This window comes from Strix aluco, chromosome 4 (genome assembly GCF_031877795.1).
Source record: "Strix aluco isolate bStrAlu1 chromosome 4, bStrAlu1.hap1, whole genome shotgun sequence".
NCBI classification, from domain to species: domain Eukaryota; kingdom Metazoa; phylum Chordata; class Aves; order Strigiformes; family Strigidae; genus Strix; species Strix aluco.
Window position 1 is genome coordinate 94,665,175 of NC_133934.1, and position 17,860 is coordinate 94,683,034.

General features: G+C 36.9%; 1 protein-coding gene across 5 annotated transcripts in view; it reads right to left on the minus strand.

The window, feature by feature from the left end:
- RAD51B (RAD51 paralog B) overlaps positions 1-17,860 on the minus strand; it is a 408,277-nt gene that overhangs the window by 381,948 nt on the left and 8,469 nt on the right. For all 5 annotated transcript variants that reach the window (XR_012623272.1, XM_074824407.1, XM_074824406.1 and 2 more), the window contains exons 5-7: positions 14,552-14,688; positions 9,564-9,683; positions 8,418-8,601 (exon numbers count right to left, since the gene is read on the minus strand). Coding sequence is in view for 4 of the 5 variants with exons in the window: in XM_074824407.1 (XP_074680508.1) it covers positions 8,418-8,601; positions 9,564-9,683; positions 14,552-14,688 (441 nt within the window). In the remaining variant the exon portion in view is untranslated. The remainder of the gene's footprint in view (positions 1-8,417; positions 8,602-9,563; positions 9,684-14,551; positions 14,689-17,860) is intronic.

The following is a 17,860-nucleotide window of genomic DNA, read 5'->3' on the forward strand; positions in this document are numbered from 1 at the left end:
CAACGCCCAATAAAAGGCATAAAAGCTCTTCAGTACAATTACTGTTGTTTTCTACAGCACATACAAATTAACAACATGACAAGGCAGAAAAAAACCCCAAGCCACCTGTATTTTTATTTCAGCAGTACAACATCTTATATAGGTATTTTACTTCGAGAAATATAACCTAGATGAACCTATTGCAGGGTAGATGCAAAGTTTATTGGAAAATGACATGTAGCAGTTACCAGTGTTTAAAGGTCTCCCATTGAACAAAATGGTATAGTCTGCTTGAAGTCTGGTTCTATCCAAGTTACACAAAGAATCTGTAATAGAAGGAATGATCATTTTCCTTGCAAAAACAGGAAAGCAGGGAAGAGACTGCAAGCACACTAGAATATAAGATCAGAATTCAAAACCATCTTGACAAGTCAGGAAAAATAACACATGAGAAGGAGAAGCAACCAGCTAAGTAACAGTCAGCAGATGCAGGGTTTTAATGAATGGTAAGTAAATGACATCAGGCTGTTGCAAAGAAAGCAAACAGTGTATTATGATGCATAAACAAGAGGATGTCCCACAAGGCATGAGAAGAAATCCTTCTCCATACCTAAACATTGGTAGAGATTCATCTGGAATACTGTCTCAGTTTTGGACACCTCACTTTCAAGATGATGTAAATCAGCTGAAGGGAACTCAGAGAAGTGTAACAAGAATGAGGGTTAGGCTAGAAACTCCTGATTTATTTTGGACAAAGTCTTTCAGAAATTCAAGTCAAGGCAGATATCAGGGAAAGTATCTGTCCTCCTTTATAGAAAGCATTGTCCATGATAGCATAGCAGATCAAAACCAAATCTGGTAATAAAATCTCATTCCTCTCAACTCTCTCTCCTATACATTAATACTGGTGCCTTCCTTCTACATAATTTCATATGTGCAATTGTGCAGAATGATAGCTTTTGGCAAAGACACTTGCACTATAAAATGGAAAAAGCCATGGAGGGAATACTTTAAAAGAAAACTGAATTCCAGTATCATATAGCTTTAAACTACCTCCTTTTCTATACTTCACCACCACATGAAAATAGGAAACACTGCTCTACCAGTTCTCATTCCTTTTCCTCAGCAGTATTAAACATTTTATGAGCACAGACAGTCCAAAAGGAACACTGTGTTGGGCCATAAACTGCAGAAATGTATATTCTCCAGACACATATAAAAAAAGTACACAGATGGCAGCAGTACTGAAGATAGTTATAATTACATTTTAACCAGACATTTTGAACTAAAACAAAGTTGTGCCTTCTGAGAATAATTTTTAAGTCACACAAGAAGACAAAACCATCTAACCTTGCCACTGTCACAACACTTAGCAGTTGAATTAACTCCCTTTTATCAGAACTAATTTTTGCTTAGTACTGTGGAGCAGAGGGATAATTGAAACAAACAATCTGCCAACAAAAACTGGGTTTATGAAGTTTTAGCAAGGGCAAAGAATGAACTCTGGTAAGTCCCCTTTAACTATTTCCCTAATTAAACAATAACATAAATTAAAATTAATTCCAAACTACACTTTACAAACAGCATTGATCATATGTACGTGAAATTCTGACACTTGTTTTTTAAGCAGGTTTTTGTAAGAAAACAAAGGGTAACACTAGAATATTTAATTAAAAAAAAAACCAAAGCTATAGACTCAGTTCTGGGCATGAAAATACTTGTAAGTATAACATGGGAAGAAATCTTAACATAAAATGTTTTGTTTCACAAACTATTTATTACCTAAACTGAACAAGGTTAGGTATTCCTCTTTACACCAGAAGAAACTATGTTTGAAACCAAAAGTTCTGATATAGCTAGCACAAACATAATTTTCTAATGCTGCTCAGTTCATTTAATGAGGACATGAACACCAACTTGAATTTTGGTGCAGGGGGAGTGAAACATCTTTAAGAGAACAAGAATTGTTCTTTACTAGAAGAAAGTTTGTTTTGGAAGTAATTTTCCTGATTTAGGAAAAGGAAACAAATTACTGTTTTCCATGGTTCAAAACAAAGTGAGGACTACTCAATGTTTCTTTAATTCATACAGAATAATAAAAGTCAGCAAATTCTACAATTCCTTTGTTATTCTAAGTATTTATGCTTCTGTGGATAACGTTCACAATATGATTAGCATCAGACACTAGTATCGTTTCATCCTATTGAGTTCATAGAAGGACAACTCAGTTTCTCCAAGAAGTTGGTGAATTATCTTAATAAAATTGTGCAGGTTCAGAAGCACTATTCTGTGTCTTCTAAGCAAAGAGTCACCAATTGTTTTAACTTTCACGCTGCTCCCTATAGAAATACACAGACTTAATGCCAAAAGCACCAAAGCTACTCCTACAGAAGGGAGCAGGGGAAGGAGGGGAAGAGAGGCAGAGAGGGAGAAACACAAAGCAAGTAGCAGCCCCACACTGAAAGGAGAATTACATTATTAGGTAAACCTCAAAGTTTCGCTGCAAGCAGATGGCCAGGAGTTCAGTGTGATTACATAGAAATATAAAGATCCTTCTATTAACAGTTGGGAAGGGTATTCAAGTTGACATACATACACAAACACAAAATATGCTTGAAACTTTAGCGACAAGATACTTTACGTAAATATCCGCAGCTCAACAGAAGAGGACCCATACTTTCCACTGAATTCTCATCATTAGAAACTGTTTGAACCACATCTGGCCTAAATATGGCTAGTAAAATGCTGATAACTCAGTTCCAAAATGTTTTCTTCTGATAAGGTTAGCTCCTCATTAAAGAAACACAAGTTTTGATGTGGCATAACATATAAGATATTTCTCTTTCTAGAAAACTTCAAAATGGAACCAGTTCTCTAAGTTTTGGAAGTTTTTTTTATTCTAGGTTTAAACAACTACTAAAGATGATTCAATTACTGTTTCTGTAACACTACTATTAAAAATACTTTTTAATACCAAAGTATTAAAACAAAGTCTGCATTTCAGCATCTTACAGTCCAGATACAGACAAATTCACCTGGAAGTCTAATGTATCTCCATAGTTCTGAAAAAGCCAGCATACCGTGTTGTTATATACTGTAACAACAAATCAACTATCCATTTTTTCCAAACTTTCTATGTATTTATTACCAATTCAAAGGGAACTAGCATTTAAACAACTTTTCCTCAGAAATCTTCCATTTTGGAATTTGTTTAGCTCTCCATAAACTAGTATTTTCAAATATGAGAATAGCAACAGGAAAGGTGCAGAGGAGCTGACAAGCAACCATCTATGTGGAAACAGAATAAAACAGAAGCAAGCATGAGGCCAAATGGAAATACTTGCTTATAAAGAAAGAGAAAATTAACAGTTTGAATATTCTCTCTTTGCCAAGAAGCACTTCAATCTTGAGACACTTTACTGCAGGAAGCTGAGATGATACAATTAAACACACTTAACCAAAGACAGCAGAAAATGCACTGCAGATGTCAAGTAATCTGTGCATATAAATTGATTTCAAGAAGAAAAAAAACTTACACAACATAAAAACAAATATATATTTAGCCAAACATTTGGCTTTCCAAAGAAAATTAAAATCTTGAGTATAAAGTTTACAGAGCAGAATGCATAAGTGAGTATGAAGCACTGAAAAAATGTGAGAGCGGAGTGTAAAAAGAAAATTGACTATGACAGCTTTAATTGCTGTCATAGTATCAATACCGATAAAGCAAATTTTTACTTTTTAAATAGAGCATGTGGCATCTAAAGGGGAAAAAATATTACCTGTGGAAATTACAGGCTTCTTGACTACTGTTAATTTATTTAGCATAGCAAATAAAAACATTAGAGATTAGTTACATAAGGTTTGTCTTTCATTTGCACTATAAATCACAAGTGAGAGATGAAAGTCTCTCCTCCTAATATCTCTCCTCATATTCTCAGAAAGAACAATAAAAAAAAAAGAATGAACGCTACTATTATACATTTGCTGGTAGTAACGATAACCAGCATGCTTATCATAAATAACAAAGGTTCACTTCACAGATCTAAGAACACAACCTAGACAAAAGTATAAAGGACAGACAGAGTTGTAATTTGATTAGCCTTGGGGATTTACAAAGCAAATTTCATCTTCAGTCTCAATTTGACATTTAAAAGAACACTTAAAGCTCGTTTTGCAACTGCCACTTTTAGAGTGCTTTTCCATGGAGATGTCTAGCCAGCTTCACACATTTTCTCAAGTATTAACAACTAGAAGACCAGGTTCTATAAATAACAATTTTTATAAGCTAAACACGTAAATCTCAAGAACAATTCTAGTCATATTGGGTTTTAGTTTCAGCTCTTTTACGGTAACATCTTCACTGAAATGGAGACATCATTTCTCTCTCAACCAGCATGAACACTGAACTACTTTTACTGAATACCACTCACTAACAATAAATAGATTCCTATGAATATGGAAGAAGAGAAGAAAGAAAATCTAAAGTGTATTTTGGTTTCTATTCTTTTTAAGAAGGCTAAGAGAGGAAACTAGACAGGAACCATATAGGAGTGATTACTGATGCATAAATATGTATGTAATCTGGTAGACAGCATCAACACACATAACAGAAAACTCAGATCCAAATGCTCTCAGGTACAACATGCTCTAAAACATATAAATGTAATGTAAACTTTTCAAGTAACTTTACATATTCACTGGATTTCCAGAATAAAGGGTTTTTTGTTTTATTTATAGTCAAACAGTTTCTAGCAATTGCTTTTGATCTGACTCGGTAGTTTCAATCAAATCTAGCAGAAAAAAGTAGGTTTTGGTCACGCTGTGTGCAGGGAGGGGGAAAAAGGGACACTGCTACATAGTAGTCCATGGAGGAAAAAGCTTCAGTGACTGTTGAGCCATCAGTATGGCTACCAGGTGGCCTGTCAATAGACCAGAAGCAATCCAAACCCTGTGCTGCCTCTTGCCCTGGCATAATTTAAAGAGCCTAGGATGGAACCGGGCTTACTACTAAGTTCGGTGGAAGAAGGGATCAAACGGAAAATCACGTATCATGTTTCACTTTTTGAGAAACAACGTATGTTTTACTAATGTCTACACATAAGAAAAAAAAAAGCTTCCTGTTTCTCTGTACTTTACAAACAAAAAAAAAAATCAAAAACAATTAAGTCAAGCAAAAATTTACAATCACACAACCTTCACTTCATTCAGTGGCTAAGATGGTGCCATTTAATGAATATGTTTAATATTTTTTTCTCATCTCAAAAGATGGATTAAGGTTTCATTTACTACACATTATTTAAATTTTACAGTGAGGATGGCAAGTGTTACTTTCCAATGAGCATCTACACGTTGTTCACAGACACAGGACGAGTGCTTTCTTAACAATAATGACCCTAGCCTCACAACTAACAGCTCTGTCATTCCCATTTTACAAACTGAAAATAGAGGTGCAGAGAGGTTACTGAACAATGACCATCAGTTTCAAGGCAGGTAAGGTCAGCTTTTTTCCCTGAATACTTCATACCACATAGAGTTACTTGGGTTTGAAACAGTTCCCCTTGAGTTCGGGAAAAGCTTTGAACGCTAATCACTTTTGTACATCAAACTCGATATCCTGACACCCTGAACACACAATTATAAACAGCTAGAGAGTTTATAACGCCAACAGAGGAACTGTGCTAAACTCATTTGAACTGCAGCATAACATGGTAGTACAGGGTTTCCCCAGATTTAATCCTATTTGAACCCATTTCCTTTATAGGAAATGGGGGAAAAAGCCCATTTAAAAATACGCAGTGACAAGAAGCTATTTATGTTTAGTGATGCATTCCAATGATTAATTAGTCCAGTAAGAACACACCCCTTATTTGAAGTCTGAACTTGCTTAATTCAGTTTCCAACCACAGAACTGTGGTGTACCTTTGTCAGCTGAAGAGAAGGTTGCTTTTATCAAACACCTCTTCCTCAGGTAGGTACATATTGACTCATGAAGAAACCTTTAACATTTCCTTAGCTAAGCTAAACACAGCAAGCACCTTACATCTTAATTACTAAGACTGCTCCCCCTTCTCCCAGTCATTTTCAAGGCTATTCTCTGGAAGTTGATTTTCCACTATCCTCCCCGGACTATTAACACCAGATGTACTGCTCCAGTAACAGTTATAGCTAAATATATAGGTCACAACCTCCTTATTTCCAATTCCCTTGCTCAACTACTCGAAGTTTCTCACCAGACCTTTTAGCTACAGCCAAAAGGATTGACTTCAAGTTCAACACCTATCAGTCATCAACTCCAAATCTTTTTCAGTCTCAGACTGAGTACCCCTACTTGTTGCACAACTCAGTACTTATTTCATGGCAGAATCAGTACAACTAAGTGTTACATATTGTTTCATGTGTCAAATTTATTAGTGATCTTTGCAACCTTACTAATGTTCTTTTAGTCCCAAATTTATATTTATGATTATTTAGGTAAGTAAAACATCTGAAATAATTCCAACACAGTGATTTACAATGAGAACCCTAGGTACTCTGTAACCTCAAGTACGAGGGGTTAATGCAATGTAAGCTACAGCAGCCTTATCTCTAGTATGCACCAACATGTGCAGATGCATAACACACTGATGCTGGATTTTGCATGTTACTCATATGCAGCCTTGCCTAGGAATCCATGTTTACAAGAAGCCAAATCTCTAGCCAACGCCCCCCAACAGTTTATTTTGTAACATAAAATTTAACAAATCTTTAAAAATACTCCAGAATGAACAGAGAAGCAATGTGCTTAAAGATGTCAATAAATGAAAATGCAGTTGTATTTCCATTGAATAAATTGATAAACCTAATCAATAGGTGCTTTAAAAATATACAAGCTTTCAATCTGTGTGTTTACATGTAATTACAGAGATCTTTAAAGATTTTATTTAAAAGGTAAGATATCTCATGGACCAACTGAAAAAGACAGAGCTGTGACCACAGCACAAGTTCCTGCCCAAAATCCCAGAACTCCTTACCAAAGTGTTCAGTGAGAAAGAAGGACAGACCAGCACACCAGGTATCGCAGATGCCTCAAAGCAAACAGGTTAGCTTTAACGTAATGAAAACCTTTAAACGTTCGAGCTTTATTTTCTTCCTACGTAGGATGAATTAGGATCATGATCTTAGGTTACTTCATATTGTGCAACTCTAAGACTTCTGTGAATATCGACACTGTCCCTCTGACTACAAGCAGGGCAGCAGTCTGAACTGTCAGAGGCTCCAATTCAGCTCAGCTTCACCATTTTAATGAAGGTGAAGGGGGGAGCAGGGGGTGTGTCTAAAGGAGAAGAAAATAGAGAAGAACAGTATCTTCCCATAAAACTTCTTCCCTTTCTCAAAGGGCTGCATGACATTTTCCCAAAATATGAGAGCATACATACTTCCACACAATTCTTTCCTGGCTTTTTAAAGCACTATAAACATTGGGCACACTAACTAGGATGCTATCTTTTGTAGCTGAACTTTGAAGGCACTTATACAGGGTTTCATTTTCTCTATCTTTAGAAGTTACACGGGAGAATGAAATCCATTTCTCTTAAGTCAACCAGTTCCACACCTCTGACATGCATATTTCTGGTATGATAGTTGCTGTGACCTCAGGAGTGTCAGAGAGAAAAGGCCTCACTGGTCTTACTTAAGTTCTTGACACAGTTTCTCTCTTATACTGGAGTGATGCGTAAGTTACCCATACTAGGAAATACTTCCAAGTGTTGAGTCTCAATGACATCTTTTGAGTTATGATCCTCCACTGATCATATAATGAAGGAACACACACACACACACATTTATGAAGCTTAAATCTTCTGAAACACTTTTCGATCAGTTCCACCCAGTCCATGCACTGAGTGTCTGTGTCTTCCTTTGTATTTTAGGGGCAAGTCCACAGACAGTGATTTGCTGAGCTGTTATCTTCCTTTCTGCATTAATTAGCATACATTATCAGTCACAAAAGGAATTTGTACTGCTCCAGAGCATAAGGCCTTTTGAGATTCTATAAACTTAAGTAGAAGGGACAGAGGCAGAAAAAGATCTTCACCTAATCAGAGTATGCACTAGTTAAATAAGCACTGCATTAGAACGGAACCACCAGAGTAAGCAATATTTAATGGCAGCAAAATAAAAGATTCAAGAAAAAAAAATAGAAAACAAAGCACTGAAATACAGTTAGAGAATCCTGTAAATCCTTATTTGAAGTCCTAAATAAAAAAAATAAAATTAGAAAAACTAGCAAAAACCACCAAGCAGAACAGTTACTGTTCCCCTGTTCCCCAACGGGTACCTGCCTGAAGATTCCTGCTAGAAGCTTTTTCTGGTTTTCATCTGCCTGCCATTTTCATTCTTCTCAGATTTTATTACTTGATACTGTAAGGCAAAAACTTAAGAAAGGAGGAAGAACTTACTGGTATTGAGAACTCCTCTGCCAAATACTTCAACACCGACGCTCCCCTTGCCAAAAAGTTACTTCTCTCTGCCAGGTTGCCTTGGAGTTTTGTGTCAAACTCCTTTCTGACAACTGAAGCAACAGAGTCAATTATTATGAGTTTAACTTTCTTTGAAATAATTTCTTCTTCCAAAGACATAATCCTAAAAAAGAAAAAACAAAAACAACCCAGTCACTGATAACATCATTTACACAATAGAACCATTTTATAACCCTGAAATTATTTAAATAAAAGGCTTACTTTAATAAGCTGAAAGTCAGTCCGTCTTTTTCCCCCCTCACACACCACCTCCACTAACATCTGCATGTACTGAAGAGATTTGGAAAGGCATCTGAGGCTCCAGTGGGCCACATAACCCAAGGCAAGACCTCTCCAAAAGAGGTCCAACACCAGAGTCCTTTATGTCTATATATGCAGGTCAAATTCGTTTCCATATATCGCCAAAGACAGTATGCCAAACCTAATCTGTTCATAATACGCTACTAGCTGTTCTCTCATAAAGCTGCACTAGAAGAAGAAACTAGTCTTAGAATTCTTCCACTGATATAAAATACACAATATGATGCGAAAATACAACTTAATTCATTTGCATTGCAAAATGTGTTCACAAATTAACATAAGGTAACAACATGACAATACAACACTGCCAACAACAGCATTCAGGTTAAGGACTGTTAGAAGATTCCTCTCTCCCACTGCTGGAGTGGTCCCAGTCTTCCTGGAAGTAAACTGTGCTTTGGAGGAGCAAACTCCTATTTCATGGAAAACGTAACTCTTACAGTATGGTCACTCCACAATCCAAGACAAGACAAGACCTGTCACATGAACGCTTCCCTTTAAAGGCTTACAGGGATCAGGTAATATAGAAATTGTCTATCAGAAATTAGATAACATCAACTGGATTAGTCACATGCTATGAAACGAGAAGAACAATGTCAGTCTTTCTGTACTAGTTTTACTTTGTGGGAGACCATGCTGTTATCAACATGAAAAGGCCTCAAGTAAGTGAATTACTCTTCATAAAACTTTGATACAAAACAAATATTGCTATAGACAATCCAGTCAAAATGGTCTTTGTTCTTTTTAAACTCTGGAAAAGAGTACCTCTTCAGTACAGTGCCACAAGTCAGCTCTCGATACAGGTGAATGCTACGGGTCATGCAGAACAGCTTTTCATCTGAGTCAAAATAAGTAGGGAATCTGCTTCCTGCTACCTCAACCAACCTATCAAAAAAACAGAAAGCATAACACTGCAAAAGGAATAACGTGGGGTAATAAAGCATTGAGTATTCACAAAGAAAACAAAGCAAGCCTCTGAATGATAAGCAGATACCAAGTAATACTGGAAATCTTCTTCAAAGGAGCAGCATACTTTTGCAGTCAGACTGAAATACTGGAAGTCAGAACAGTTAGGTTCTCTTCCCAGTGATGCTGAAGTCAGCGGTGCACTAGGGAAAGACATAATGTGTCTGTACGCAAAGGAACAGCCTATCTCCTGTAAAAGGAAGCTGCAAAGTTTATAGTTACTGAATGCAAAGTTCTTTGAGTTTTGTACAAGAGGTTCCACTCAATGGCCAAGCACTCTCCTATTTTAATTATTACATCTAAATACTATTTTCATTTAAACAAAGTTACTCTCCAACTCAAACCACCTTCCCCTCCACCTTTATCTTGCAATGAAATCATAAAGCAGACCTTGTGTCACCACAGAAATTTAACAAGCTGATAACAAACAAAATCCCTTACAATGTACAGCTAACGTGGAAGCAGGACTGCAAAGAACAGAGCCCAGTTCACCTGCGCGTACTTATACAAGCAGCACGTGTATAGCAAGTATGCCAGCCAAAGGGAAAATCTTTTCACAGATAATCTCTCCTTAAAAACAAGAACAAGGTCATCTGGCTGGGAGATTTTTTTACTGAAACCATTTCCATTGTGACATTTACCTATTTTTACAAAGGGCTTATAAAATCTTAAGAAAACATACTTTTTAGAACATAGCAAAAAAAAAAAAATACTATCAGCATTGTGTCACAAAGTGACCAAGGCTCCAGCTGCCAGGCAGCTACAACTGAACATCCATCCATTCAGATAGCACAGATACAATGGGCAGGACTTGATATAATGAAATGACTGAACAGTTTAAGTGTCTGCTTCACTGATAGAACTGAATGAGGGATTCCATGATTAAATGGTCTCCATTACCTTATTAGCAAATTCATGACCCTTCAAAACCTCGAATTACAATTGTTAAGCATACCACTGTTTATTATCGGAGTAGACTAAGTGTATCAGATAACTGGTGATAACACTAAAAGAAGTCAGAGGAAGTTGGATCTTTATTATTTGTTGTCAAAATACTTTTAGATTCAGAAACCATGCTTTGAAAAAAACCTCTTGCACAGATGTAAAACTAAACAATGTACTGATGAGAAGCCAACATTTTCAGTTAAATGAGATTTTATACATAAAATCATTGAGGACACTAAATGGTATACGTTTTAGAAATGCTGACTGCCTGCAAACTCCTCAGAAATCAGTGGAAATAAGTTCCACCCCTCTGAATACAAGGCAATTTTATCTAGGTCCTTAAATAAATGATCAAATAAAATAACTTAGAAACTCATAATTTTTTTCCACGATGAAGATTTTATTTTTTAATAACAGAAAATACTTAATTGTTTGTATTTTAAGCAGACATATCCCACCACCTACAGCTTGAGAAGAGTGGCATCTAGTGGATGATACCTGTGGGCACAACTTACTGGTTATCTTGATGCTTTTTATTTAGGCCCCTTTCATCAAGAAACAAAACGTTAAAGCTATTTTAGAAAATTCTTTTAAATCAGTTTTATTTGGTTTAAAAATAGAAACACTAAGCTTGAATGTTAGTATACCTATCCTGAGCAAGCAATTTCACTCAATAGCCTGAATCTCATTCATTAGATACATTACTTATTACATCTAAACTTATCCTGCAGAACTTCCAGGTACAGAATCTTGTCTTTCCATTTGCATAATTAATCATGCAGACCATTTGGGCAACAGTGATCTGTCATTCAATGCTGTTCATGAAATGAGATTTCAGTACACTTCCTAATGAACATGCATAACACAATGATCATTACACAGACTGACTTAAAATGACACACCAAAATCTTGCCGAGATTGCAGTACTATTCACAGAGCTCCATGCAGGTTCAAAGTTCTTTAAGATCTACATCGTGTTTGTCACAATGAGACCAAAAACTGCACAGAACATGTTCTCTGCAGTCATGGGGTGGAAAATCCACTTGTTCTCAGCTTGGGTTCACAGAAATTTGTATCTAATGTTTTTCACAAGCACTAAGTATGGCTAAAGAGAAAAGCAAACCAAACAAATTATTATCAGACTTTCTAAATAAATCTGGTATGTTTTCAGTTAATAGCTGGCTAGAGGTCAATTGAATTGCTACAAAACTGATTACAATAATTTTAATTTCTGGACTTACCATGGGAATGCCATTTACCTGTCCTAGAGTCTGTGTTCCGACAAAGCTGAATGACAGACACCATCTGCACTGTTACAGTTTTCTCTTACACAACAGAAAATATATAAATTACAGAAACCAGTGGCATATCTTAAAAGACCAGCTTCAATTCTGATCACTCTTCTCAGCTTTGCTGTTAGGTTGAATTAAACTGTCATGTTCAAGAATAAGACTACGAAAATTTGTGAAAGCAAAAACCTCCCCACCCCGGAGACCTGCCATGTAGAATGACAAAAAAGAAGTGCCTTTTCAGAAAAGAAATAAAATTAGCCAGCTTTATGCAGTATCTTTCTAGAAGCAGCACAGCAGTATGACAACTACAACTTCACAACTCTCAGCCCTAAAAAGCAGCAGGGATACAAACACTCTTCTCAGGCTTCCTGTAGAGACTTTCCAAGTTTTACATAAAAATAGTGCCAGCTCAATGTCTCCATTAACCCTTTTAAAATAAGTTGCTACCAAATGGGTATTTGCCCTCTTAAGTGTTTAGAACAACAAAACCAAAATCTCTTCTACTTCCCATCTATTAATAATGCATGATTCTGTAATCCTAAGAAAATTCAGGTTAGGAGAACTCAGATCTCCAGGCCAACATCCTGTTCAAAGTAGTTAGTGCCAGCTATGAAGTCAGAACAAGTTACTTTAGGCTTTATCTAGTCATACTTTGGAAGCCTCCAAGAACAGAGGCAGCATAATCCCTCTGGTAAGCTTTTTCCAATTCCTGACTGTCCTTATGGTGAAAGAACTTCTCCATATATCAGCACAGAAACAGATTTCAACATATGCTTGCTGTCTCCTTGTCATGCACCCCTGTGCCATCTTTCTGATGGCCTTCCCACTGGTAGGGGAAGACTGCTGTTAGTTCCCCCCCAAAGCCTTCCCTCCTCTAGACTGAGCAAGCCCTCAGTCTCCCCACAAAGGGAGTTCCCGACCATCTTGGTAGTCCCCTGCTGAACTCCCTGCAGTTTGTCACGTCTTTCTCATACCAAGAACCCAAAACTGGACACAGGATCCAGATGTAGTCTAACAGGTAACAAGTAGAAAGGGAAAAGCACCTCCCTCACTCTGCTGGTGCTGCTCCTTAGAGGACGCAACACAGAAAATATAAAATATATCTTGTTTGCTGAAACTGTGTTTAGCTATCATTTCCAACTGAGCAATACTAAATATGATTTAATACATAAATATTCTCACCCTTAGTAATAATGTTATTTTTACCACATTTCCTTTCTACATCCTACTCTATTTTCAGCAGTTTCATTTTCACATTCACCTGTTTTCCTTTTCTCTAGCATTTGCTTCTAAGCAACAAGTCTTAATTCACCCATTAAATCCTACCCTTTTTTTTGCTATCTGCATTTCAGGGACCTGAAATAAAAATTAAGTGGTATATAAGAAGCAAGCACCATACTTTGCAGAGCCATTACTTGAAGCTCTTTTCTTTGACATATTACACTTCCAGTTTAAAGTTATTCAAACTTCTGTGAAATTAACTTGACAAAAACAGTGTCAGAAATCCCACTTTCTTATCCATGATAACTTCAAATGATCAAACAATACAAATACATTTGCTTTGGATACTCCCAATTCAGGCAATGGATATAACTACTAAGTCATCTGAAATATATAAATTATTTCAATGAACCTTTTTCTGCCCACTTTTCTACACAGACAAGGATGAGACTACTGTACTTCTTGTCCTTCCCCAGACTCTTAATAACTTTTGAACTCACTAATTCCAAACAACAGTGACAAAGAAACAGACATCTCAAAAACATAAAATCCTCATGGTTTAGCTAAGTAAAGTAAATTAGAGCTACCTTTAATTAAATACTGCAGAATTATTTCAACAGTTAATCGGTCAGTTAACATGGAAAGAGTGGTAACCAACAAGTGCATACACCTGTAACTCTCTGGGTCTCCTGTCCATTCAGCAGTTAGAAGGTACCATAAGTGAACAGTGGAGCAGTTTCAGTCACATGGGTGAAGCAGGAGATATTAGAAGAAGCAGAGATGTTATAGAGGTAAGGGAATGTAGTACTGCATGGCCACTAAGGACATAGGAGAGATGAGAGGTTACTGCACATGGAAATCAGAAGTGCCGAAGAAGGGCAGGGGGCCCCACTCAGCAGAAATAGGACAGAAATCTGAAGGAAAACTACTTCTGTGTCCTACTGTTCACAGAAGAACCTCCATTTCCTTTGTACTCAAAACACTCGGCCTTTACATCCTCAAAACCTTCCTGCTAACTACACAAACTAAACTGCAAAGAAAGATTTCAGGTACAGGACTGTTAAGACCATTTATAAATTAGAGAGCGTGCCATCTACCTCGTCATACCACAGTCGGAATTTGCAAAATCATACAAATTAGGAAGGTGAGCAAACCATTCTATTAAATTAATTTCGTCATCTATGAAATAACTACATATATCACAGAAATGCTTAAAAACTACCATAGGTATTTACTTTGTAAATACTTTGCTCAGAAAATAATTGAAGGCTCCAAGATAAAAGGCACTAAAGAAGTTGCAAGTGTGTATTTTAGAATTTTGAATCTTACCTTTCAGCACTGAACGCAGACTCTGTGTCAATGTATATAACAGCCCCATCTAGTCCTCCCATGCTTACAGGCAGCGTAGCCAGAACACTCACCATAATACAAAATTGAGTTTTGCCACAACCTGGTGGGCTAGTTATCTGGAAGAAAAAAGATTAGTAACATAAACAAGGGTTGTCACATTCATTTCACCCTAATTCTACTTTTAACTAAGACCTATCAGCCAGAACTCAAATTCTGCTCTTCCAGTTACCAAAGGAGGAGACAGCCACAAAAAGATAGAATGCAGCCCACAAAGAGCAACTTGCAGTTACTCTTGGATCTGTGCCTTGCAGTCAAACTCATCCACTGAAGAATACACACTTCTTCAGACACAGCATTATGCTGGTACTTTATCTGACATCCTTTATTACCTCTCATATTTGAGGTCCCCTACTCTCCCCCTCCTCTTACAAGATCTTCCCTAGAGCTACACCTAGGTCTCTTCTCTCTCCTTCTCTGTGCTACCTTCTAAAGTAGAGCAGAATTAGAAGATTCACCGTTGACATTCACATGACATCAATGGCCTTTATTGCTGAAAACAAAGTCCAGAGCTAATGAGTTCACAGAGGTAAATGACTGCTTAGGAATCATCATTACCTTGGTTACAACCAGGTCTCCCTGGGAAATCACAAGGAGAATCACTTATACCCTATAAAGACTGAACTGAACATTCAATATGAACCACATAAATACATAAGACAGATTTTGTCTGCCCTGGCGACTACTATGCAGCATGTGTTTTGTCATTGCTGGTAACTCCCTATTACCATATTTCAACATGAGCACCATTTCAGGATCCAGACCAGTTTGCCAATTTTAAGCTTTCACCTGCCCTTACTGAAAGCCTACTACAGTTCAGCATTATTCAAAAGGAGCACACTTGACTTGTGTGAAATGGTTCTGGTATGATTTCAATCCAAGAGAAAAACCACAAGGATCAAAAGAATACATTGATGAGATCCCCAGTTTCTAAGCACAAGATTCTTCTACTAGGGATAGCAGTATGCTGTTCTTTATCCGCTGCAGATCTTGCAGAGATTGTAAATGAATGCTGAGCTCTGTGTTCAGATAATTGTTCATTACTACTACACTAGGTCTTTAAATACAACATCACATTATCACTGCTTCTGGGAAGGGAGATGATGCCATCTTAAATACTAAGAGTGCTGAAAAACAGCAAATACAAAGTTGAAGTGACTTTAGACACTAAAAACAGAGAGTGATGAGTTCATTCTGATGTTAGTAGGGACTAAATAATAATGTAAGATAAAAGTAAGCCTCTCCAGGGAAGTCAAACTGCAAAATGAAGCATATCTCCTCAAAACACCTAGTACTGCCAAAAGAAAGGCTTAAATACAGAGCTGATGTTTTAAATTAAAAATGAAACCTTACGAATAGACACACTCAAAATCAAACTGATTTTTGAGCCTGAATGCACAACACTAAGTACAAACACTCTTTCACCACAAGATACTACAGTATTGCTATGGTTTTGTTTTAAGCAGCGGCAGCATGACTTGAAGTACAGAAAATTCACGGGGAAACACTGAGGGACTGCATTAGCTACAGTTACACAGTTGGTTAAAATCCCTTGAATCACTTCTGTCTATAAACAAGGCCTGAAAACCAAGCCATATCAGTCAATCTACTTGAAGCTTTAATGCACAAGAAGCATTAGATGATTTTTGTTTAGAAGCACACACTGCATTTTATGAATTACAGATCAGGAATCAGTCATATTTATGCAGTTATCTGTCCTGCATCCAGCGTACTTAAATTACAAAATGTCGTATCAACAATAGCTGCCACATTTCGATATGAACCCAAAGCATATATAAAAAATTTCAGAGGCAATACATATTTCTTAGACTGTGATAGCCAAGGAACCTCACCAGCTGTTTCTAGTTAAAAAGCTGACTTGAAATGAGTGAGGGAAGGGCATCAATCCAGTTGTTAAATTAAAATGTTTGGACAACTGTGAGGAGACCTCATAAAAACGTTTGTAGTTTCAGCCTTGCCTGGGAGGTGCACTGGAATCAACATTTATTTCAGTGGCTGATGCAGGAGCTAATTCAGCAGAGATGCTGTAAAAATGTCTGAAGATATGAGCATCGTATCAGAGAAAGACAGTGAATCTTGCAGTACAAGCTAGTACAAGGAAGCAATCCAGTGGAGCAGGACAGAATTCCTATTCCCAAAGACAACACTACTTCATCTTTTATCAGCATTCCTCTAGAGGGCGTTAAAATGGGATTTTAAATAATCCACCGTGAACAATTTTAAAGAACTACATTTTATTGTAGCTACCACTGGTTCAGCAAGTGTTTTGAACAATACAATCATAGTTAAAAAAAACAACCTAAAATTCCACTAATATAATTTAAATCAAATGTCTGCAAAAAGTTTGCTTAGTTTGTTTTACTCTAAATTTGCTCAAAAAAAAAAAAGTCAAGTCCACCCAGATAGAAATGTGAAGACTACAACAGTTTTTAATTTATCTCTGCCTAATAAAATATACTTTTATTTTTCAATAAGCTATATATTGTCTTCTCTGGCACATCTGTAGGGTTTGGATGAAGTCACAAGGAGCTAATTCTTCCTCAGCTACCAGGGGATTAAACTCTTCAATATTCACAAAGTCATTACTTTCATTTTTCCTCAGAGGAGTTGGCCAAAAGCTCTGACATCTGACCACAGAATTTCAGCTGTGATTTAATTTCCAACTTAAAACCTAATAGTGGTTTGGGAAAAAATGGTCTGAGACAGCGCAACACAAATCAAATCCCTCTGGCACTCAAAAATCAAGCAGCTGTAGAAGATACCACCACAAGTCTTAACCCTGTGGTTCATGTACTCAAATTCCAAGTTTCCAACCACCCTCACTGCTGGGTAAAGTAACAGGAAGACAACGATTTAGCCACACCAGTCAGGAAGTTAATGCTGCACACAACATACTTTTGAAGAGTACTTCTCTCAGACTTTGAATATCTGCCTAATAACAAAAACACCAAAGGGCAATCTGCTGGTCAGCTATGCCCCACTAAGTTGCAAAAGAGCAAATTAAAATTATTAAGTTTCAGAATCACTTGAATTCAAAAAGAACATCACCTGAAAATGTACACAAGCTGCAATAAAGCACCAAAGCAGCAGCAGCAGACACTTGATAGGTTGCTACTAAAATTTCATCTAACAATCATGCTGAAGAACACTTGCAGTGCTGCCAACCTTTGAAACTACTTCAGATCTCATGACTCCTGCAAAAACGCTTTT